Source organism: Aythya marila (genome assembly GCF_965140915.1).
Source record: "Aythya marila genome assembly, chromosome: 4".
Classification (NCBI taxonomy): domain Eukaryota; kingdom Metazoa; phylum Chordata; class Aves; order Anseriformes; family Anatidae; genus Aythya; species Aythya marila.
In genome coordinates, this window is record NC_139045.1 from 63,405,340 (window position 1) to 63,431,815 (window position 26,476).

Here is a 26,476-nt window from a genome sequence, read left to right on the forward strand (position 1 = left end):
AGAATTGTTTTGCTATTAAATGCTTTTTTTTTTCCTGTTTACACAAGGCTTTGACTCTGTGCTGGACCTTACACTGTAATATATATATATGTGTGTGTATATATATATATAAAAAATAATATAAGGAGAGGTCTAGTAGGGTGCCAAAAAAATGTATATTCTTGCAGCTTCAGATGAACCAAATCATACCCAAAATGGAGTCATATTTTTGGCAGAAGAATAATTAAGTTGGATCCCATGTATGTCTCCTGTTTGTCTCATGCACTTCAGTTTTTTTGAAACTATTCTGTTATAAGCACTGAATGTCTGGCCTAAAGTACATTCTCTGTTTGTAGCATTTCAGACCTTTCTTGGGAAAGATGACGTGTCTCATGAAGTAGAAGAAGTTTTGGCAGAGAGTCGAGTCCAAAGAAACACCAAATTGGTGTCGGTACTACAGCTCCTGAAAACCCGTTCTGTGCGATGGCAGGTCATTACTGTGGTTGTCACCATGGGCTGCTACCAGCTCTGTGGGCTAAATGCTGTAAGTGTCCTTCTTCAGGCCACATGGCATCTTCTGGGGTGTTTCTTTCTTTCTTTTTAATACAATGATTATACTATACCATAAAGCAACCTCTATATCTTTCCATTTTTGGTCATTCCTTATTAGTATGGTTTTGTTACAGCAGCATGTGGGAAGGCCTGCAGAATGAAGTATCGAGTTTGTTTGTTTCTTTAATTAAGAAAAAAAAGGCATTGTTGCATCAAAGTTGATGAAAAAGATAGTGTGGATTAGAAAAAAAAAAAAAAGGTATGCAGCTGCAGCTTCTGTTTCCGATATTTTTTTGTTCATGGTAGGGAAAGTTTGTCCTTTTGGTAGATATTTCTACTTGGAATAATTCAGTTCTGAACTTACAAACTCAGAAAAAATGTCCGTTAACAGTTTCAAGAAGTTGCACTGGCTGGTTGATTTTGTCGTTGAATAAGCTGCATTACAATCTCCTTTCTTAGAAAGGAAAAAAAGAGAACAGACATATAATAGTCAATAGAGATAAATCCAACTGACTGTTAATGTGGCTGAGGCTAATGGATATCAATGTCTTATTTTCAGATGTTTGAGCCTATAGCATCCTCTAGGACAGGGCCATGGGCTAGTTTAGATTGGATGGGACCTTTGGTGCCCATCTGGTCCAACCCCCCAACCAAAGCAGGACTAACTGCAGATGTAGCTCGGGCTACCGAGGGCTTTGTACAGTTGAGGTTTTATGGATCTCCAAAGATGGAGAGTACAACCTCCCTGGACAACCTGTTCTAGGTGTTTTCACCACTTCCATTGTGAAAAGTGTTTTCTTTATATCGAGGCAGAATTTTCCTTGCTGCAGCTTGTGACATCAGAGTTAAATACTTTACATTTTATGATGTGAATGTTCTCATGAAGCATCTCAAAGTGAAAAGGTTTTTCATCATAGTTGAAGGGTATTAATTGCTTATTGGGCAATATTAGGCAATATTATCACTGCTGAAAGGAGCTCTGTAAATGTAACTTCGCACTGTGGTTTTGTGCATTACAGCATGCTTCAGCTAGCATATATTCAGCTAGCATATTTGTATATATATATATATATATATATATATATGTATATTTTTCCCCACAGGGATAATCATTGATAATAAGTGTAAATGCCTCTGATCTCTAAGCTAACTAGTTCAGAATTATCTCAGGTGTCTGTATAGCTTTAAAACTCTTAATACAAAATATTTTCTTCAAGACCATTAGAAGGACTAGAATGATTAGAACTCCAGTATCAAAAAGATATTTTAAAAAGTACTAGGAGGAAGAAGATTTTCCACTCTGTGAGATGAACTGTAAAAACATGTATATAGATTTTTTTTAACCATGAATTTCAGTGCTAATGACAAGCTATTTTATTGCTCATTGTGGATACTTTTGGAGAAGAGAACTGTAATTATCTGTCATCTACTCTTTCTAAGGTTTATCAGTGTATAAGTGAAATGAAATGACACTTACAGTAAGAAACAAACTGTTCAAACAATGAAGCACATTTCCTAAAGGAAAAAAAAAAATAAAAAAGGCAACAGCTAAATCTTAAGGGGAGAGAGGAGTTTTGTGGCTTTGATAATATTTAATAAATGACAGAAATTGTCTGGTATTCTTTGGCAGAGCAGAACCACACACCACACTCTCATAGATTGAGTGAGTGTGTATGTGAGGGGGTAAGACATGTACAGACCGAAATGAATGCGGAAGTTGTTTTAAAGCATCATTAGGGGGTTGTTTTCTGAGATCAACCCTCAGAAAAACTGTCAGGAAACCTGGATGTCAAGTTGGTTATTTCAAGCCTTATCTTTTTATTGTTATTATTTTTACTTTGTTTGTCCAACTGTATAATGCCACTAAACTTAAAAAATATATATATCCACACAAAATTCACATTCTGAAATGGATTGTTTAACTTGTTTATCCAGAGGAAAAAAAAAAAAGCAAATAATGCAATCAAAGAGAAGTAGTTGTGCTACTCAGTTAAGAGTTCAAGTTCAGGTTTCAGTTCCTTGACTCTTCTGCTTGGCTGTTGAGGCTGACCTTGATAAGTCACCTCAGGCTCAGAAATTAAAGGACAGGTACAGATGTGACAGTTAACTGCTGAACCCAGTTCTCAGTTTGTCTGGCTGTGTCTAAGTCTTCTGCTGGGTGTGAGTCACTGTCAGCAAGGTTTAACTGGCTGTAGAAGCATCTCTTAAATCATAGCTCTCATCCTTCTCTTTGTCTATAGTGCCCGGTTAGTCAGTCTGGTCTTTTCAACAACTGCCATCTGGGTAGGGCATATGGGAAAGTTGGACCTCTTTCAGGGGAGAGTCTCAGGTCACTCTCAAGGGAAATTACCAAATGGCAGACTTCTGTAATCATCCTGCTGATATCTGAGAACACTTGCTTTCATTTTAAGGTTTTAGTTTGTAATGAAAAAAATTGTTTTGTTTAAAAAGAGTACATTCATCAGTTTCTACATGGAACAGAAATAAAGGTGAAGCCCTGATCATATTAATCTATTCAATTATAATGGAATACCAGACAGTCTGACCTAAATTGAAAAAAGTAAATGAATCCGTATCAGTCTATTTTCATCTGATAAAGTTTATTTGTGGTACGTAGCTTCTTTAGCCAAGGTTCTGTATTTCCAGTGGCAAGAAATCATGCTGGGGATGGGGGTTCATTAAGAAATGTGTATTTTTGTATGCAAAAAAAAAACACCATAGTGTGTTATTCAAGCTTGCTTTAGAGAAGACCTGGCATCAAGTAGTTGTAGAATGGGATCAGTATGCAGTATGCATACAGCATGCAACATCATATGCATGTTTTGTTGCCCATCTTTTTTTCAGTGCTTTCTTTTCCCTTTTTGAAGGGAAGAGCTGAAGTCCTCAGGAAGGAATGTATGTAGGGAGCTGGATGAGAAATAAAGACTGGAAAATGGAGTGAGTGCTAGAGAGGTCTCTGGTGTGAAGAAGTTTGGGACCACCACTGATGGTGGTATAACACATGCCACTTTAAGCTAAGAGGTTATAGGAGTAAAAGCTTATGGTAAGCAAAGACAACTTTCATACAGCTACAGGAATGCTGAAATGTCTCCAAACTCATAGAATTCAGACTGCAGAGATGTAGCTGTTTCCTCATGGCATTTAGCTGGCTGCTATGGTGAAGTGTTGCTTCAGCCTGTGAAGCAACAGAAACCCATCATAAGAAGTCAGATGTTCCTGTATTGATTTGGACTAGACAGCAGTCGTTTCTGGGGTTTGGTACCTTCTGCCCCATTTTCAACAGCTCTTTCATTCCAAAATATTTAGCCCAAACAATTCATTAACAAAAGCCATGTTAAAAAACAACTAAGTGAAAGTAAAGTAGTCATCGTTAGTCTAGTAAATTTGTCTCAGTAATGTCCTAGAGCAATGTATTTCCCTGTTTAATGATACACAGGCTGAAAAACATTCACTTTTATTGTTTTTAAACACATACATCTTGTTAAATTTTACTCTGATTTGTTTTTGTGCTGTTACAGATGCTAATAAATGCAACTCAGAACCTCATCCTGTCTTCACTGTGACAGTTTTTTTAATCTACCTGTTTTACTACTACTCTTAAGATCAATGATCAGTCATTTTCCTCTATAAAGCCACTTGTGAAACTTTTTGAGTTCTAGTTGTTATCTTTTGGCAAATTAATTCTGTAGTTGCGTGATTAAGTAACTCTTTATCATCTTTTTTTTTTTCCTTGTTCTTTTTCAAGATCTGTATACCTGCAATATTGCCATTTTCTAGAAGTTCTACCTACTATGCAAAACTGATAACGAGAACCAAATGTCTTACATAATTTCTATTATTTTTTTTTATTTTTAATTTAACAATATTGCTAACTTGTACTCTTGTAGTATGTGGAAAAAATGTCATTTTTGTGCTACCTTGTTTTCCTTGTAATCACTGGATAGGCAGATGAGGAGAGGTGAAAAGGATGTCAGAGTAAGGGGTCCCAAATTTTTTGTTAGAGGTCACAAACACTTCAGAGGGAATTGGAGCTGATACTTTGTTTTGTTTCAGTCTGCACTCTGTTTCAGCAAGCCAAAGAAATGTGCAATTAACACCAGCACAGGTGACATGGAAGGCAGACTACTTCATATAGCAAAACTTGCTGCTATCACTGGTGAAGCATCTGTTTTGGTGCCAGCTGATGTAGCAGCAGTGGGCATAACATTCTTAAGTCAGCTTCCCTTTATCTGAAAGGTGGTATAAGTGAGTTTTCAGTCCTTGGTATTTTATTTTGCTTTTGTTTAATGTAAGATAAAATGGATTTTTTCCTTTGGCCCAGGAAAAACAGCTTCGCTGTAGGATTAGTTGGGAATTTAGAATTACTGATTTTTTAACAAAGCTACCAAGTTCGCACTTTGATGAACAGATGTAGCATGTGCATAATATGCTGGCAGACAGCAGGGTTTTCCTCTTGTGATAAAAACACTTTCATTCATCAGAAAAGCCTTTTCTTTAGCAGTGCTTGCCCTGTTAAGTCTTGTCACGTGGACAGCATATGGAAAAAATATCACTGCTGTTTTTATGCTTAGTGTCATTACTATATCTGCCACACATTAGCTCTGGCTTTCAATTTTGTTATCACAGATAATCAGCTATGTGTTACAATTTCAGGTTTTTTTTTTTTTTTTTCCTGACAATCAATTGCTTCAATTGTTCTTCATCCCCTCCAGTGAATCTGTTATCTTTTCTCTCTCCAAGTCAGTCTCTCCTTGCTTGCATGGATTTGGCAGCCACATTTTTTGGCTAGTTCTTTGTTGTAACATCAAACCCAGCATAAATATTATATGGTTTGAACATTTTTTGATGTGAATGGGTCTGTGATACTTACCAGACTTTTTATTTTGAAGTATTACCACTAGATATATATTCTCTCTGGATATTGTCACTGGATATGGTTTTATTGACCAAACATGAAAGTCCTCCTTTAAGTTGGCATGCTTGTGTTTCTGTCTATTAATGACGAGTCCTTCTAGCCTGTGGTTCATTTCATCCTAAAAGCTGTTGTTTACTGTTCACCAAATGACTCTCAGTCTAAAGGTATCTTTCCTCTCTGTTGATAATAAAGAAAGATTATGGTGATTACTTAACTGCAGATGTCCATGTTGCAGTGAAATTAAAGATAAATTTCACACCTTCTGTCCAGAAAGCAGGTTTATGTGGTGCCCCTCACTCTCTCTCTCTCTCTCTCTCTCTTTTTTCTTTTTTTTTTTTGTTTTGTTTTGTTTTGTTTTCTGTTCTGGCCTCCATTGTTGCATGCCAATAAAGAGTTCTGTAATGCCACCCAAATTTATTTTTTAGGTGGTGTGGCTCAGCCACATGAAACCTTTTTGTATCCTATTGTTCAAAGTGAGTTAAACTGAGTTTCTTTGATTTACTCCTGAAGTGAATTAAGGCAAATTGAGTTAAATCTACTTGTAATTCTGTCTGAGTCTCCAAGCAGAAGTGTAACAGTGTTGTGACTAATCCACCTGAAATTTGCACTTTCCTTTCATTTGTCATCCTGGCCAGCCCTCAATCATTCAGTAGTGCTCTGTATTTTAACAAGTCTGGTCTCCGGCAGAAGAGATGCTTGAACTGAATGCTAATAGCTTGTAGTTCAAGCCACAGTGATTAATATCTCTTTCTCTTCTCTCTGATATAGATCTGGTACTACACAAACAACATCTTCAGTGAAGCTGGGATCAATCCTGAAACAATTCCATATGTTACTCTAAGCACTGGTGCTGTTGAGACTTTGGCTGCTGTTTTTTCTGTAAGTGCAGTTATAGAAGTCAATTAATGTGCTTAATATTTAAATGACTGATTTTATTTCCTTATACAGGTTGAAAATAAACAAAGTGGTATTTTGAAGTTTTAGTGTAGTAACTGAAAATATATATTATTTCTTGGGTTAACCCTAAACCCAGTTGTGCTTTGTAAGAGTAAAGAGGAGGAAGGCTGTAAAAGCAAGGCCCAAAGAACCATAGGTGATAACTCATAAATTACCTGCTAGAGTGGCTATTGTAGCAGTTTATCTTAGAGTCTTCCCATGTACTTTCTGGGAAGGAGGCAGTGTTGCTGGTGAAGGTTTGGGCATAGTACAAGAGGGGGCATTGAGTGTGGACTGCAAAAACAGATGTCTGTTCAACATGTTCTAATGATGCTTATTCTATAACAATTTATGAACAGTGTGGGAAATTCTTCAGCCATTTAAAACATGGGAGTAAATGTTTGTCACCTGGCTCATTGGAAAAGCCATCACACTACAACAAAATTGTCCCTTGTGTTACATTCTGCTGTCTCATTCACTGAGGGCAAGCAGGCATCCTTTCATAATACATGAACTCTGTAGGTAATGTACATTTACTATGTGCTGAACATAGAAGAGGATGTTACAAAAGGTACAAAAAAGTATTCATTCACATTCTTTTTTTTTTTTTTTTTTCTTTCTCATGTAGAAGTTGATTAGGATAAAGTATAGGTTAAACAAACAATTTAAAACTGGAAGTTTTAGTTGGTGACTACACCACTGATTGCTAAAGAAAATTCATTTCTCTTTGCACTGCAATATATAAGAAACAATGAACAGGTCTTTGTAATAGAAAGTTTCAAATAAGCAAATACTTTTTTAATTCCTTGCTAGAACTTTTTTCGTATCTTCATATATTCTACACCAAGTGTATTTGCAAAATACTGGACACAGCAAACAAGCATTTTTAAATGTCAGAAGAATGGCTTCAGCAAAAATACTTTTCAGTGGTAGAGCAGCTGCTTATGACCTGTAAAATGTTAAACTAAGTCCAACTATCAAATTCATTTTCTTATAGTCTGGGACATAAGAAACCTAAAAGGTCACAAATATCTTTTTATTCTGATCTTTGTAAATTTCCAGCAATCTGTTTTTGGATAAACCATCTACTTTTTACTTTTTTATTTTCTTTTTAATTTGGGGAAATAGTTAAATATGGAAAGCCCTACCTCTTACAATGTCTTCTTTGCATAATCCAGAAACACTTCTTACAGCAATTTAAGTGAAGAATACACCTCTTTTGTGGAAACAGATGAAAATTACACAGACGTGATTCCATGATATTAAAGCCATGATAATTCCATGATATATAAATAGGGTCTGTTGTCTTCAGTTCCTTCTGTGCTATCACTTCGTGGAGCTTATTCAGAGCACTCTGTTCATACATAATGAGGTGGCTATATGGTTGTGTGGTTCCTTGGTATGTGTGGTAACCTTTTTATGCATGAGAATATTTATTTTTTTCTGTTCAGCCTGCTTTCTGTGCCACTGGAAATGCTGATGTACTAATACCCCACCCCTTCAAATTTGCTCTTTCAGTTCAAGAGAAAAGCCTTAATTTTATTTCAGTAATCTTCATAGATGTTTCATTGCTGCTGGTTAAAGGAACAATATTATGAATTCATTTTTTCAACTGAAAGTTTTACAGCTTCATATTTCTATAAGTTCCTCTAAACTTCTTCCATGCCTAGAACTAAGGATGGGAAATTTCTTTCCACTTCCAATTTCTCAGCTGCAATTTTTGCTGTTTAAATATATATATATATTTATATATATATATATGTTATATATATATATAAATATATATATATATTTATATATATATATATAACAGTGTTAAATATAGAGTCAGATGTGTATGTCTGATCGACATTGCTCAGAGGGAAAAATGAAAGAAGTAGAAGAAAGTGAGGAGACGTTAATATTACTTGTATATTTTTATTGTGCTTGCCAGGGTTTCAGTAAATACTCCTTCTATCAGTAATGGTAATATTTAATTATTTTTTTTGGTACGTTAGATGGTCATGTGTAAAAACTCTAAACTTTAGTGGAATAATTGGGGTTCATCCATTGATGAGCCCTGAGTAAATGCTAAAGAAATAGATGGAGTGAAATATTGAATAGACTTCCAACTGGGACACATGTCACAGAGGGAAGACATCTAGCTTGACATCATGCTTTGAAGCAGGATACAATACAACTAAAACATTCCCTGGTAAATACTTGCTTATTAGAAGTCTGTTTTTTAAATTCTACAAACTTAGCTAAACTTTGGTAAGAGTGGTTACTGTGCCTCTTTTTGTATTTGTCAGTAACTGAGGTTAGTTTAACTTTGTTGTCCTATTCCTAATGGACAGAAATAACAATTTGCCAGTCTTTCTTCCATGTGGTAATAGGCTGATAGAGATAGAACAAAATTTGTGAGAAGATTCCCTAAACCACCATAAAATAAAAGGAATCTTACTCAGATTAAGCATCCTGTTCCCATTTTTGCCATCTGTGGTACCACATTTGGTCTTTATGTAATGGTCATAGAAAGAGACTAGCTATGACTACGTAGAGAAGATTATGCCTTAAGCATTTCCCATAAGGTGTTGCATAAGTTTTTACTAATGTGCCTTCCAAAGCCTCTGATGGAGACAAGCCGCGCAAAGCCTGGAATGAGTTAAAACATAATTCAGTAGTAGAACACAGAAGAACATAGGAAATTCTTTGCCATATCACAGAGAGGTCAAGACAACTCCCTGAATTGAGGGAGATAATGTTATTCTACTCTGCGATGTCAAGAGAAAGGGGCATTCAACCTTTTCTCAGTTTCCTTTAATGTTAATAGATCTTAACATACAAGAAGGAATTTCTTGCTCAGAAAATAACACATCTTAAGACAAGGGTATCCCAGACACATCAGTAAGTGTCCTCATCCCCAACAGATTTCCTCCATGCAAAAGGTAATGCAATTTGTCTCCACTGAAACTGTTGCTACACTGGTGTCAGTATAGGAAGAAATACCTTCCAGTAACAGTCAGTTTGTGGTAAGTGAAAAAAAAAAAAAAAAAAAAAAAAAAAAAAAAAAAAAGAAGTTGTGAATAGTTTCATCTTGAGGGTTCTTAGGAAGCCTTGTCATAATGTGATTTTTAGTGAGAATTGTTATGCAGTCCTGTGTGACTTTATTGCACTAGATCAGAATCAGCCTTCATCTACCCATAATCCCCAATAGTGGGTAAGTAGAGGACAATGCAGGAATGGGGCAAACTTGGCATTTCCCCCTTTGCTCCCCTGGCCTCTCCTGACCCTGACAATCTGCTGCACAAGGAGTACCAGAATTAGAATTAGGAGATAATATCTCAGTCTTTAATAATCTTGATGGATTTTTTTCTTTGTATGTGTCTAGTTACTTTTCAACTTTTAGAACCCATGGCATCCTAAGGCAGTGAATTTCCCAGTGTAACTACATATTTTATGAAAAAGTCCCTCATGTTGAGATCAGAGAATATCAGGTACAGTAGGTGTGGACTGTATGAAATCATAGTAGTTTGGATACTTGGTTAACTGCAAAACTATCTTTAGAGAGGTAGCTATCAACACTTCACTGTCATACAAAGAAATATCTAGTGAGAGCTGTCCTGGGTCAATTAGTCCTAAACCTCATTAGTAAGATGGGTGAGGTAATAGACAGCCTTTTATAATCACCTGCTTCATCCAAGCTCACCAAAGTTGAAAAACTCAAAAATGTTTGCAATAACTATAGAAGGTCTAAAAAACAGGGTTTGTGGCCTGAAATTGGTGAGATGAAATTCAGCAATGAAAGGTACACAGTGCTGTACTTTGAGAAAGAAAAAAATCATATGCACAAAAACAAAATGTCATGTGGAGCTGTGTCAAAAGGCTTGCTGAAGTCAAAATCTATCATGTTTTTCATTTTCTTTTCATCCACTCAGCTTTCTCCCTGACAGTGAAAGAAGTCACACTGATCTGCACTGAACAAATCTGTTTTGATTGTTCTGATCACCTTAGTATCTTCTAGCTGCTGTCAGACTGTTTGATTGGTTAATAATTTATCCTAGTACTTGGGAGAGGGCAAGAGTCAGACTCTGACTTCCTTCTCCCCATGTAATAGAAGGTAGGTTCTCTGTTTGCCCAAACCCAGTGCTCTCAAACATTGCCACTGACTCACAAGATTTCTGGGATTTTCACTGATTATGAAAACCTCATTTTTACTAATAAATTTTGAGGTAGTAAAGGCTGATTTGGTGGGAAAAGTGACCTGGCACTGAAGACTGTTAATGTTATCCAAGAGAAATATTTATGCAGCTTATCATCTATAATTTTAAGATACCATAAATAGTTGCCTCCATGAACAAATAGTTGGCTTCCAAAATTGCCTATCACACTAATCTGTGTTGCCTATGTCATATTTAAATTTTGTGAAAATTTAAATGATTTACTTTATTCAGAACCACAAAAGCATTAGTGAGTACGTCTAATAAATAACATGGGAAAAAAAAAAAAAAAAAAAAAAAACCAACTCAACAATTCATTTAGAATATAAAATACTGAATTATTTTATATGCAGGGAGTCATTAATTACTCCCTAGTTGCAAATTCATCCTCATTTCACAGCTTCAAATGTAAACGTGTGGAATCTTTATGGAGCAAATTTGTGAGTGGAAAAATGCTTGGATTTATGCCATTATATTGGATAAAAGTAACCATAAAGAATTAGTAGAAAAGAGATACTGACCAAGAAACTTCCCAGACCATGGTATTTGCAGACAGCAGGAGTGCAGGTAGCCGCATATTTACTGCAGGGTGAATCACAGATTGTGATCCTATTAATGCATACAACTTCAATCCAGAAATGGTCAACATAATCATTTTTAGATAAGGAAATTAGTGTTCTAAATGATTTTATTACAGCTGTGTACTTCTGGATAGGCAAAATTGCAAAATTGCAGGTAAGGAAGGGATGGTGTAATGGCTTCCAGGAAAAAAAAAAAGGTTCCTTATGGAAATCTACCTACAATACCACTCCTAAGACCTGAGGGATGGTGAGTTAGAGACTGCATTTCTTTGGTACAAATATTTCTTCTTTTATTCAGAAATTGAAAATTATAGAGACATCTTATTTTAAGCATTGATTTTTTTTTTGTTTAGTTGGTTTTCTTTTTTTTTTTTTTTTTCTTTTTTTTTTTCAGTCTGTTCAAACTGATCTATGTCAGGGCATTCAAATACCATCATTAGAAAATAAAGCACCAGCTATGGTAATCTATCATGGACCTAGTCTATCTTTTAGAAATGTGTACCCAGCACAAGACAAAACCTGGCATTTTTAACAAATAAATCATAAACAGAAGGAACTTTACTTCAGGAATACCTTCATTTTGTTGAAGGGACACAATAGGAATTAGTGTTTGTTTGTTGTTTTTTTTTTTTTGTGTGTGTGTGTGTGTGCTGCCTAAGAGCTGTTCCCAGGCACTACTAAGGCAAAGGCAGCAGGCTAGAGCAAATCCCTACACGGGCTGCATCTTGGTGTCATAATGGTTCAACAGCAGTTGCATATGGAGACCCTGTGCTCTGTGAATGGAAAAATCCACCATCACGTCAAGTAGATTAAGGATACTTTACTGCAAAATAGAAACTTACAAAGTTCTAAAAAAAAAATTAGAAAATCCTTTGCTTAATAGTGATCCCTACAATGGTACCTACAGAAGGTGTGAGGTATCATCCCGTTGTGGCATTAACATAGATACAGGTAGTGATATGAGTGGCAAGGAAGGCACAGACTGATTTAAGGTTTGTACTTATTTGGTGAAATGCAGAGCTAGGCCACTACAGAGCAATTTAGGGGCTTAAATAAAACACCCTGTTTCCTTGTTTTGCAATTGAATTTGCAAGTCATACAGCAAAAACATATACAGAGAAATAGGAATCAAACCCCATTTGTAACCCGTGGTCTTTTGTTACTCTTCTTCTCCTGGATGCAAGAAACTATGCACCGTGTCATAAATAGACATGACAGCAATGTAAATGTGACTATTCGTTTCAGCACAGCTATTTAAAAATGGAAATAACACAGAGTTGGCTCGTTGCATTGTCTGAATTTAGACATACAGTCTTGCTTGGATCTATATCCAAAATACATGAGAAAAAGTATGGCTACTCTTTATGTTAACGTATAGATCCAATTTCTGTATAGAGCTGAGAAATGAAGAAAATCTAATAGGGTTTTGTTAGTATGATTTGGGGCCAGGAAATAAGTAAGGAATAGATCTCCCATTTGGGCTGTAGAACTCGCTTACATATTCATTTTTTCCCCAGCTCGTCTGATCTTTTTTAATGCACTCTGTTTTCATTATGTCAGCCCCAGTATCAGCAGCTGACTCAAGTGAAAAGATTGACATTTGCTTTTTAAACTTTATTCACAAGTGGTTCCTGCCAGACAAAAGAAAGTTATGTTAACTGTTAACTTAGTTTGCATATTGGTTGCCTTATCAGCAAACGTTTGTGTTGAGACATTTTGATTGCAATATTTTTTTACACATTTTCAATAAATTCTGCTGTGTTAATTACCATGACTCTGGGTATAGGTTTCTACAAATGCATGTTTGTGATCACACATAAGTATCAGCATCCACAATTTGGCAAATAATTCAGTGCACTATCACAGAAAACAGTTGTAAGATTCTTTTTATGGCTATACTTGAGCATATGCTGAATTTCTTTTTGTTTCATTTACTCTAACACATAGTATATTTTGACTTGTTGCAGGTCTTTAATAAGTAAGTGTTGCCAGTGCTAACCAGTGGAGCATTCAGAACTATAAATACTTGAAAACCGGTGAATCATTTTCTACTTCCTATGAGTCATAGGCATCTTAGTGGGTTTTGCAAGATAACAAGATTTGGATTTGTATAATTAAAACCAAAACTGAACTTGTCATCTGTTTACAACCTTATATACTTTTTAAAACAAACAAACAAACAAACAAACAAAAAACAACAGGGAATCTTCAGGGTTTATCTGAGCATTTGTTTCCATCAAGAAAAGGGGAACAGAAATTTGAAATATTGATGCATTGTCATAGGTTTTCTTAAGAAATCCTCAAAAATAAATTAATTTGGGAACTAAATTTTAGTTAGAAATACTGTTAACCTGCACAACTTCATGGAACGGCTGCTGAAGCATCTGTGTACTTAAATCAAAAAATCCTTTTAGCCCTGATGAAAGATGGGGCCTTCTGAGAGGCTTTTCTGGTGTGGACTGGCTCCCATTTGAACAGCTTTGACCTATTCATACTCCCTGGATGCTTCTGCTTTGCCTCCTCACTGCCTGCATCCCTGCACAGGCCAGTAGCAAAGGCACGGAGCCATGGCTTTCCAAATGCAAGCGTAGCTTTTCACTGTAGCACAACCTTGTAATTCATGGCCAGGCAGGGAGCATGGGTTTGGTTGTTGCACTTGGCTTATCCTGAGCTTGACTCAATGTAGAATCCCATTTCAGCAGAGACTCATTTGAATCTGTGCCATAGGCAGATGTCTGGGTGTTTTGTTTGGTTTGAATTGGTGATGCAAGAGGTGGGCCATGCATTTGAACAAATTAGAGGTGTCCTTAGCTTTAAACTGGAAATAGGTTGTTTCTCCCTATAACTGGGAAAGTTAATCATGTCTAATGGAGAAGCCTTCACCTTCTTAGTATTCTGTAGATTTTGTTGAGTTGTTTGTGTGATTTACTTAGGATTAACTTTGAAAATGATTATAAAATTTCCAGCAATTTGGGTACATCACAGTATCTGTGTGAATAAGTACAAAATTGCTGTTTACTTTCTCCAGTGAACAAAGTTGGTCCGTTCTATAAATAACAGGAACTGCCACCAGGAATTATAGTTGCAAATTTTTTGGGGCAGAAACTGCAGGAAGCACCCATAAGTTGAAGCATTCAAGTTCCTCAGTGCTGCTGTATTAAATAAATAACAATGACTCTGTAAGATGATGAAAGATTGGGAAACCTGGCATCAGCTCACAGAAAAGAACTGTTTCACGTGGAATTGTTCTGTTGTCTTCCCCATTCATCTCTGGATAAGATAAAATTTATATATATTAGAAACTATTATTCTCTTCTTTAAAAAACATATGGAGCTTGCAGATCTGCTGTATCTGTGCCTGTGCTTTGCTGCTCTCAATTAAAACTGGGAGTTCCTCACCAACCCACCTAGATTTCCAAATATGTCCGGACTACTTATTCTCAATGTATGTGGGTACAGGTGTATGTACATATCTCCTTGGAGTCCTCTCTTACTGGCATTTGCTTTACCTAGAGGTTGAGAGCCAGAAACTGTATAGCACTTTTTTCCACATTTTGCTCTGTATGTGAACCATTTTTCCTCAGAGGGAAACATTCATCCTTCATGCCTTTTTAATACAAAACCCATCAGCAGGTGTAACACTAAGATTGTTTAATCACAACCACCAATCTGTAATTGAAAAACTAAGGGAAAGTCACTGGTATGTCAAATTATGGTTGTAGCATCCATTGCTGAACACACTGCAGAAGTCTCCATCTTCTAATGGACCCACTGGATAAATTTACATCCTTCATAGTTATAAAAAATGTCTCTTGGTTAAGTTTATGTGTGGCCACATGTATTTGCAAGATGGATTCATTAATCAACGTTCAAAATATTTGGCATCTTGTAGGGTTTTGACAGCATAACAGCTGCAGTTTTAGAACATTTGGACTCCACGAGTGCAATGTGAAACCTTAATAACATCAGGTCTATTTTAAACACTGCTCTGAAATAAATTATATTATGGAATCTGTGGTAACTGTCAAAATGAGTATACTTCCTCATTTAAAGAAATAAGGAATGATAAATCTATCTGCAGAGCTGCTAGCTGTGTTCTGCCATGTCATGGTACTCTCTGGTGTGGAAGTCCACCTCTTCAGGGTGATGGGGATGGCACGTTTTGAAACCTCTTCTAAAAACTGCTGGTAAAACTGACATTGTGGGAGAAGTGCTTACACACGAGGCATTTCCTCCTTGAACAACTGTGTGCTTTCCTGTAACACATTTCTTTTAGATGCTCATAGTGGAAGTCTATGTTGTCTCCAAAAATTAAGGGTATTGCTCCAGATTTCATTTTATTTGCTCATTTAATCTTTTGCTCAATGGATGTCTGAAAGACGGATTTCAGTCTCTACCAAATAACTGTGTGACAAACAGTCACGTGATTCTGACTTTAAGATATTCAAAATGATACATTTTGGGCTTCATAAAATTGTTTTATCCTTCTCATAACAACACCAATTGTAATAGATAATTATGGTAGTTGTCAATGAGAATAGTGTATTAGAAAATATTGTGATCTAAAATAGGTATTAGCCTATTTTAATTAATCTGACTCGCAAAGAAAATTCAGTTTCATATTGCAGCTTTTCAGAAATCTTTTCACTGTGTTCTTTTCTAACAGAAAAGTATTCAAATTTTCTGACTGTTAACAATGTTGTGTTATCTTAAGGTGTTAAATATAAATTCAAATTGTTCATGAATGCACAGGTATCTGTTCAATAATCCCTTGTCCTAGTGAGGTTTTCTGATGGATGGATTTCTTTTATATGGCTACTCAAATTAAATCTAGATGATTATTAAATCTGTTTTTTTGTTTTGTTTTTGTTTTCTGAATTCAGGTGAACTAGAAATTAAAAACAAATTGTAGATTAATAAAAATTACTTAACCTAAGCTTTTTTTTTTTTTTTTGCTTAAATCTTAAACCTTTCAAGTTTATGTTGAAAGAGATGTTGAATGAGCTGTTGAAATTAAGAAATAGTTGAAATGCAAAAGCAAGGAAGTAATTTCTTTCAAAATACTGACATTTAAAAATTGTATATTTCTATATTATTTAATTGTATATTATAAGAATTTAGTGAAAATTTGTAAGCAGTTAAATCAACGTAGAATTGTGTAAACATAATTGTGAGGACAATTATAAACATAGCATACCTGATATGTAGTACAAAATCAATTCAATTATATTTATTTTGGTCTTCATACCAAAAGAGCGTATTACATGGCATTACATTCAGACCAAAAGAGCGTATTACATTGTCTGATGCCAATTTTTGTTTTCCAGGGCTTAGTTATTGAGCGGCTCGGACGCAGGCCTCTTCTCATTGGAGGTTTTGGGTTGATGATTGTCTTCTTTGCAATTCTTACCGTGTCTCTGACTTTACAGGTAACAATACAGTCATTAGATATTTTTGTTCTCTCTTTTGTCTATTCTAAACACCAGTTACTTGATACCTGTTTGCCTTAGTGTTCCTCTATAAGCCAATCCTTTTAATTGGTTTGATGTAAGGATTCAAAGGTCTGTCTTTTGCTTTTTTATAAATCTGGTGTTTTGCTTTTTTATAAATCTGGTGTTTTCAAAGCACTGTAGTTAGCTGTAGTAGGTTTTGCATTAAGAAACCATAGGGGCCTTGAACATTCATCTCTCATCAAATGAAAGACTCAGGCATATCATGAACTATCATGAAGACAGGTTTACCCATAGGTGGGAAATGTTATATTCTATGTTTTTATCCTTGCTTGTAAAGCAGTCTTCTTTCATACTATTTCATCATTATACTTAGGCTTGGATAAGTATCCATGTTTACTCTTCTATCAAGTCACATATTTTTATTAAAATTATAAAGACGGCCTTTGCAGAACATCTGCTCTTAAGTTTTCAGATGTTATTAGCAGTTGGTTCTCCAACTCTTTCAAATGGTCAAAGGATAATCATTAAAACAATCTAAATACTGAGCCTAATAGACACACTGCATAATAGACAGACTATAAGAGAAAGCCATCAGAAAATGGGGGTCATTATTTAGCACTGAAATAAATATTTACATGTTTTAGCAAGTGCATTTTACAGTGCCACTTAGGGCACATATATGTATCTTGTATGATAGATATGTATCTTGATCAAATTTGCAAAAACAGTAAAATTCTAATAAAAACTTTGCTGATGGAAAAATAAATAAATGGAGAGACAGAAAGAAAAGGGAATCCCTGAGTTTTTCCTTATCTAATAGTGTTCTTATCAAGAATTAATGTAGATAGTTAAGAAAGAGTGTCCTGAAAACTCAGTAGAAATCATGCAGAGTATTTCATGTTCCTATCATTTAGAGGTATGAATTGAGAGAAATCTACTTTGGAGTAAAATAAAAAGATTGCCTTGTGAGGAAAACAGGTGATTCCTTTAGTGAACATTTACAAGTCCACTAAAGAACCACTTACATTGTGTTCGCTTTTCCCAGTAGTTGTTGCGTGCACGCATAACCTTTCTTGTCTGCAAAATAAAGTTATGGCTAAAATGCCTCGAATGTGGCTTTCATGTGCTATGTGAAGTTTCAGATACAGCTGTCCGATCCAAAGGCAGCCTTCCATATCTGGACTTCTGCCCAGCCTTTAACTGGAGAAATTAGAAGCTCTTTGGATCATCATAGCTGCTCTTTAAACGTGCTTGAAATATCTGAGGAGGACAGAGGTGCAGAATCTGTACAATAGAAAGAAAAACTCTTTTCCAGATTGGCTTGAACTTTAGCACAAGAAGTAGTAGACCTTTAGAGTTGTGACTTCTGTGGTGCAGGAGACTGGCTAGTATTTCTCTACATGGATACCACAGAGAGCAAGACCTTCTATGCAAATAATCTAATAAAATTCTACAGAAATGTGGTTTTCTAAATTAGTCCTAGACTAAATTCTGAAATAGAGAATGAATTGTGGAAAAAAACTATTATTTCTGATTTTTTAATACTGGAGATAAGTACAATACAATTAATGTGAATGTCTTTTTTCTACCCAGAATAATGTGCATTGGCTTCCTTACCTCAGTATATTTTGCATTCTTGCAATCATTGCATCATTCTGCATTGGACCAGGTATGTCTATTTTTCATGTTTCTTTGTACATTAAATCCCAGCTATTCTTGCACTGGCAGCAATGTTTACAAATTGCTTGTTAGTAATATCACTTAATCCTTGTCTAAGACCTCAAGGGGTGTAAGACAAGGAAAGGTAATAGCAGCACACAGTGATAGCCACATACATAATAAAAACTCAAGTACACACACATTCCAGAACTAGTGCCTAAACTGCAATGAGTACCAAATTATAATGTTGGCAACTATTGTAGGATTGCTTCTGTTTTTTTAAATATATATAGAGAGAGTCTAGTATCTAGATATTCATTTATCAATGCTTATGTTAACAGATTAATGCCAGTAGTACACTGGGAGACCAGTGGAGGGAGAGGAGTGGGGCAACTGAATCTTGCAATCCCCTTGTCCATCTGTAAGGACAAATCTCAGGTTCAACTAAGTCTCTAGTATTACTGGTAAATCTTTTTTTTAGACTGAAGATTTTTAAAAGGGTTTGTAGAATAGAGATGTTCTTGCTGTTTCAATACCTAATGACAGTTAAATGTTGACTTGAAAGTTCTCAAGAATTTTCCTTCAATTGTTTTAAGTAGCTTAAATAATTTAAGTGCAGCTACTTATAGCATCTTTCTTTGTTTCTTCCATAAAAATCTGTTGAAGAGAGTTCTAATTTGTTCTATATTGCAAATACTTTCCACCAATTTTTCGAACCTGCAGATAAATATGTTCTCTTGCATTGTATTTTCAGCATCTTAAAATTAATTCTTTACATTTCTCTGTAACCTCAATATTCATCCGAATATATTCCATTTTCCTTCACTTAGCTTTACATAGACCCTTGCTGAGACTATTCAGAATTTCCTGGTTTACTTTCCATTGTCTTTGGAACAAAGTGTCTGTAGGTGTATGCAAAACCGACAGCTTTTTTTTTTTTTTTAAATATATTAATTGTTTTCTCCAAAATTTTTTAGAAATTATATCTTCTCATGTGTTTTTCACTGTACTTATTGTTTTCAAAGCCAAAGAACATTGTAATGTACCAGTAGCTACCTAGTTGGCTTCTCTACCTCTTCTTTATACCTGACAGTAGTAGGAATATTTTTATAGTATTGAACATTGCTTTGCTTTGCTTTTTATGAAAAATTTGGTAATTGACACTTCAGTGGTGAAGAAGAAATTACGAAGAATCGTATCTTGTCTCCTCTGCAATTCAACAACAGATTTTTAGTTGACTTTTAATGGGGCCAGATTTATCTTCAGTGAAACTTCTCTGAGGTGGATTATCTCTGTTTTGTTTAGTGGGACTTAAGAGCTCTGAACTACTTTCCTACCTCTCATTTCTCTTTCAGAATATGAAAGCAATTTCAATTATTGGCCATGTGTTAAAATGGATGAATGAGTCTCTTGATGCTGTTTAATCATACAAGAGTCTATCAGTGCAGAAGAAAAGAAGGCCAAGTAGGGCAGCTGCACTTCTTTTTGTGCAAGCAGTGATACTTGGGTTCCAAAATCGGAACCAAGCTATTGTACTAATGGGCCAACCCCAGCTGCCAGAATTTCTGGAGCAAAGAACACTTGAGAGAAACTGTGCCAATTTAGTAGTAGTGGCTACAAGAGGACTTTGACCTTAGAATATCTTAATGGAAGATTTATGTTACTTGGCAAATCTCAGGATTTGCTGGGTTTCTTAGTGTGAAATATTACTTTGTATTTCTATTCTATGAACTAAAATTTAGTTGAATAACTAATCAAACAATTATAAAACTTAGTAATTAAAAAAAAAAAAAGACAAAAAAAATAAAAATGCTGCAGATGTAAGATTGCAACTGTGTGTGAGGAATAAGAGATGAATTCTGTGGAATTACTTATCCTTATGTTTCCTTAAATAAGTAAAATACAACACACTGAACATTTCAAGATAGATCAGACTTATTCCATAACTGAGATAATGTTCAGTGTTTTCCTCAAGCAAGTCAAGTACGGCAATACAGTCAAAACAGTAATTTTTTGAGTAAAATAAATACAAAAATGAAAAGATTTTTCTGAGATTCCAACATAAGAAAGTTTCAATTCCAATAGATTTCCACTTTTTTTTTTTTTTCCAGTTTCAAGGATGTCACTTTGCAGCTGGTCCTGCAGCTGCGTTATCATCATTATCATTATACCTTCTACCATTGTAGTCTGCACAGATAGTACTTTCTCATCAGTGACCTGCTGCATGTATTTATGTATGTCCCAGTGTGCAAGACATTGTAATATTTTTCAGTTATTTAGTTAACTAAATATTCAGTATATTAGTTAACTCACATACAGTTACATACCATGTTTCATTTGTTCATTTTGCATAAAAGGAGAGGATGTAATTAATTCATGGTAGAACAAAGAAAACAATGAATTGCCTGGGTTAAATCTTCTCTTTCTGAAAGATCTCTGCTAGATGAGTAGAGGTGAGCTTATAGAAAGAAGAAGATCATTACCCACAAGCCATATACTAATTAATTCATTTGGAAAGACAGAGGAATGAACCTCATCATTTTGTGTAACAAAGATAAGATCATTTCAGCCAGGTTTCAGAAACTTGAGCATTAGTGACAATCTGTAATGCTGTTTTGAAACATTTTGACAGCATGCCTAATGAGTTCACTGGAACTCTTTCTGTGATCTTAGTTTCAAACTTTGTAAAATTTAAGTAAGGGTTGAATCATGCATCTCTTATTTATGGAATAAAACTATTAGTGTTGGCTTCTGTGGAACAAATTCTGTCTGAACAAAAATGACTCATGAGTAATGATTCTGAGTCCTAAATTACTACACAAAGATCAATACTGAATAGTGTGTACTTCTGTTCTTTTATTCCAGAACTCTGCAGTCCAATGGGAAATCTGTATTTCTGGATATTCCTAGATAGGGCAAATAAGACTCACTAGCCATTATCAGATAACTTAAAATCTTGACTTTGTTTTGTTCAAAAATATACTGTGACAGTTATTATACTAATATATATATATATACACACCCTATATATGGCAGAAATGATGTTCATACACGTACTAAGGAAAAAAGTACATGTTCATACATGTACTAGGGAAAAAAGATACAAAAACTAGATACATGTACTAAGGAAAAAAGTTACAGGGAAGTGTGCAATACCATTGGAGTGTCATGGTAAATAAAAATACCATTTATTATAATGGGAAAGTCACTAATGAAAATTAACCTTAACTTTCAGTTCCTTCTACTGTTGGGGTTTTAGTAAGAGCAAGTAAGTAAACAAGAACCTATTTCTGAACAGATCTCCAATGCAGTGGCTGTTAGAGAATGTCCAAAGAAAAGTACGAACAAGGCAAGCATGTAAGACACTTTTCCAGAAGGAAATTTTTTCAGCTTAGTGTATTCCTGAGAATAGTTTCTAAAATTGTCATAGTCTTGCATGAATTAGTTCGTTTTCTGTCTGAAACTGCAAAATTTTAGCATCTGCAACATCCTTTGGCAAAAAAAATTTGCATGTCTACCACCTGCCATGTGTATAACTGCATCCTTTGTCTTTGTGATGCCTTCTGTCTTCCATTGGAAGAAATGTAATAGTTGATTCCCTTCCTCCCTCTGCAGGTTTCTTGTGATCCTGTAGACTCATCACCTTTTCCAGACTGAATGGCTATTTCTTATTCCTTCTCTCTCAGAGATATTTTATGACACCCCTTTAGCAGGAAAGTTTCACACTTAAATATCTGGTATTCTTTTTTAACACTCTGCTGTTTTAATGAGATAAGACTGAGGCTTAGAAATAAATGTCCCATCTTTCCAGTCAGTAAAAGTCTTTTTACACCAGAAAATTAATGTATTTTTTCATTATTGTCAAGTTGCAACTTTTTAATATTTTTGCCTTTCTATAGAAGGCTGAGCATCATTTGCTTATATTGTTTAACCAGGTGCTATTGTCATAGTACTGCTCATGCTTACTATCTTATGAAATTCTTCTGTAGAAGAAGCATGCTCTTTATGCTCTTATTTAGAGCTTTTCAGCATTCTTTGGAGTAAATCCTACATGGTTTGTCATGATTTCGCAGATACAGATCTTCATCTAGGATGAATTCACTTTGCATTCATTGAGCTATTGGTACTTGGAAGAATTATCCTATCTGAGAATAGTAAATAATGTGGACAATTGAGCTCATAAAATACTCCTAGAACTTTCTAGATAATAAATACAGTATTTGCTCTCTTGCTAGACCGTCTGATACTTGCTTGATAGCTTATATATTGTGTGGCCTCCCACTTTCAGAATAGCGTATGGATGAGTACCATCTGCTTTTTACAGCTAGAATCAGCTGTTACTATATATATATTTTTTCTATTTGTTTCATTTTTCTGAACTCAGATTTTCAGCCTGCAGATGCTTTTCAGACACATTGCTAAACACTGAAACAATAATGTTAACAACAGGTATGTTCATGCATGCGAGTGATTTGGTACTTCATTGTTTTTATCAAAGGACAAAAGAGCAGAAAGAAATCTTTCATGTATTTACCAAAAAAATAAAGGGGACCTTATGTTCAGAATAGACAATGCTTTCCAGTGTTATTTTGGTGATGTGAACAAGTTAGCAAGTTACTAAATATTTTTACAGTTTTCACCTCAAAATGTGAAAGCTGCATGGAAATGTATTTCATGGTCACACATTTGACCTGAAAAAAAATATATAGTATGTTTCTACTGAGGAAGTGTCATCCAATATAGAGTAAACAGAAAGGACTGATGAGTTTCTTTCTCAAAAAAAAAAAAAAAAAAAAAAAAAAAAAAGAGAGAGAGAAAGAGAAAAAAAAATGTAATAAGAGAACAGTTTCAATACCTCCACAAAGCATTTGTGCTGTTTTTCAGAGCGAATGTATTGATTTGGAATGCTTTGACTGAGTGAGCAAACACTGTGCAACTCATTGGAAATTTAGTTAGTGATAGATGGGCTTAGGTACATGCAAAACATCTTCCTTCTTTGACCTTGTCTTAGAGTAATATTTTTTAAAGATGAAAAAATGCTAAATCCAGCTATAGTTATTCCCACTTTCTCAATTAAATCCATATAGTTGCTTCATCATGGACACAGAATACTACCATGTTGAGCTATGGCTACAGAATCTATGCCTGTTTCAGGAAAACCACAATAAAATCAGACTTAAACAGGAAAAGTGAAGCTTATTTCTATTTGTTTACTTGAATTCCCTGTCTACTCATTGTGCCTTTGCAGCAGTTGCTGTGCAAGCAATTGATTTTTTATTTTGCTGGGTAAATTGAAAAATATCTATATGTATGTGTGTGTATTGGGGAATTTGAGGTAGTTTTACAAAGCTTATGGAAATTGAGTCCTTTTATCTACTAGACAGTTAAAAAACAAACAAACACACACACACACACAAAAAAAAAAAAAAAAAAAAGAAAGAAAGAAAAAAGAAAAAAACGACAAATAAACAACAATAAACCAGATGACCCAAGATGTGTCCAATCCATCCAGAGACAGTTTTCTGCAGAGGTATAACACCAACAGTCAGGGAGGCTGTATTATATGTTGGATAAGGGATTTTCACTGTTTTTGAAGCTGTTCCAATTTCTTTAAAACACACAAATATTCATTCTCTGAACTAGAAAATGACTCTTCTGCCATGTGTCAAGAGATTCACCCGAGATGGTAGGACGTGGGGAAAAAGAAAACCAACTGTAAGTGGTTACAGCAGTTTTGGCATGGACTTACAGATAACTTTCCCAATGGAAATAAGCATGACAAAAAATACAGCAAGACCTTGAATCTTTGGGAACTTGGCCTAAAGCAATTCGATGTGTTGTCTTTGTACGAAGAGCTTTATTAATATTTCTTCTTCAGAAGACCATTATGTTTACATGTTTACATCCTTCTATCCAGTTTTGATAAATGGAGGAAGCAGTGTTGCAGCTGGGGAGGTTATTTATGAGTTCTGTCTTTGAAACAATTTAATGAAGGGTAGGATGTGGACTGTTCTAAGAATATTCCTAACTTTAATGTAGGCCTTCCTTTACCACCTTCTTTCAGAAACTGAAGAAGTATTATGTCTTTCAAATCAAGCCTTTGCAAATTCAGTGACACTGAAAACAGTAAACTTGAGTACTGGACATATTTTACCATTGGCAATAAGTACAAATTACCCAAGACCTTATTGTTGTAGCGAGACTTGTAGAAGGTGTCTGCGTTGCCCTTCCTTTGACCAGTGGGGAAAGTTTTAGAAATCTGAAAAGTTGCTTTTATATCTATTGCCTGATAAGTCAAGCCATCTTTGTGGGGGAAACTTGTGTTATTTTGGTAGCACTTCAAGTCTGAGATTAGTGATCCAAATTTACTGATCTAAACTAGTCTAAAGTGACTAAAGAGTCACTTTATCATTCTCATTTCTTGTAATAGGTGATGTATATGTTCAGGCAGCTGGAATGTAAAAGAGACTTAGAAAAAAAGGAGCAGAGTGAGGATTTAAGAATATTTGAAAATGTTAGTTAAGTGAGAATATAAGAATGATATCTATAAGTATCACATGGAAAGCTTACCTATAACTATTTCCATTTTATCTATAAGTCATTTCAAAGCCAGTTTTATGTTACCACACTATATACACATTATTTTACATCTTATCTTAGAGTCCTAACACATCATATTGCCATGTATCATCTCTCTGTATTCTAATGTGAAAAATATGCATTATATTGTCATGTGCCACATCATCATTTCTGTGATGAAGACTTAGAGTTGATTGTTAGAGCAAAGAAGTGCTCATGGAGCAGTTTGCACAGGAAGGCTGCAAAGAAAGGCTTCTGTGAAGGTGAAGTAAGTTCTATATGAAAAGATACAGAATAACTTCATAGTGTTCAACAAAACAGAAGATTGAGAGTACGTTTTCTGTTTCTAAATACATGAGCAAAAGAGAGAACAACACTGAGTAGGGAGAATAAGCTGAAGGCAAATGTTACTGCAGAAAATAACAACAAATCCCAAATCTAGGTGCTAAGCTAGCCATGAAAAAAATGCAGGGAGAAATTGGAAGAAAACTCCTAACCACTGAAAGAGCTGAGTTCTGTTTCAGCAGCACAGTGGAAACAGAAAAAGGGTAAACTAAATAGCGAAAGGAGAAACTAAACAAACAAGCTTTATAAATTTATAAAGCAACTATATGAAATACTGCCTGAAACCACTGAGGATGGGATTTGACACAGATTTAATCTGATTGTGTGTTCCTTTATCTCCAAGTCCTACATTCTTACTCTACCTCCAAGTAGATCCTCTGTATAAAATCTGTCTTCGCTTCCATTTGTCAAAAAGCCATTGTGCCTACAAAGATGTTCTTAGAGAGGATTTTCTACCTGGTCATTATGTAGAGCACGTAGCCAATGACTTACATCAGTGTCTGTTTATTTTTTGTTTGTTTGTTTGTTTGTTTTTAATTCAGTGGAGCTTCAGTGAGAAGAGAGCAAGAGTATGTATTTAGTCCTTACACAGTATTTTCAGAGCATCTGACTTTACTGTCTTATGTTGTGTAACATTTTCAAAGTGGTTATTCTAGCCCAAAATCCCATGGGCATTTCTGTGGGTGAGTAACACTCCCCTTCAGAAGAAATACTGGCTTCAGTGGTGTTTGTGTGAAGTTGAATTCAGTGTGAATAGTATCAGAAGTGAATCATTGTGATTTTCTTTCAGCTCCTTCTTATAAAATAAGTTCCTGTTCAGTATGCATCAGGATGGCAAAATCAGATGAGTAGTAGGTTTCCAGAGAAACATGATGAGAGACATGATCTCATCACAGAAAAGTGAAATCACTAAAATTCATTCTTTGATGGAATTTGAAAAAAAAAAAATAATAGTAATTTTATGCTTGCAGGATCTTTGTTTTCCAACCTCTTGCTTTTAATACTGATTGCACTTTCATGCACAGCTAAGAAACATTAACAGACCAGACCATTTCAGAAAAATATTTCACTTGGTTTTTGTCACTGTTTTGTCTTGTAACTGAGTTTTATAATACATACTTGTCATAGTTTATTGAACGTGAGTGAAGTTTTTCCTAGTACAGCTCAATATAGACACAGTGGAAACGTGATAATGGTATATTCAGCATGTGTTAAATTGACATTATAAAATAAACAAAAGAAAACTCAGAAGAAATCATTTCTGTGCCCTGAGGTGTA

General features: G+C 35.0%; 1 protein-coding gene across 3 annotated transcripts in view; it reads left to right on the plus strand.

The window, feature by feature from the left end:
* SLC2A9 (solute carrier family 2 member 9) overlaps positions 1–26,476 on the plus strand; it is a 127,918-nt gene that overhangs the window by 69,672 nt on the left and 31,770 nt on the right. For all 3 annotated transcript variants that reach the window (XR_014317385.1, XM_082759073.1, XM_082759072.1), the window contains 4 exons: positions 336–523; positions 6,215–6,325; positions 16,490–16,591; positions 18,209–18,284. Coding sequence is in view for 2 of the 3 variants with exons in the window: in XM_082759073.1 (XP_082615199.1) it covers positions 336–523; positions 6,215–6,325; positions 16,490–16,591; positions 18,209–18,284 (477 nt within the window). In the remaining variant the exon portion in view is untranslated. The remainder of the gene's footprint in view (positions 1–335; positions 524–6,214; positions 6,326–16,489; positions 16,592–18,208; positions 18,285–26,476) is intronic.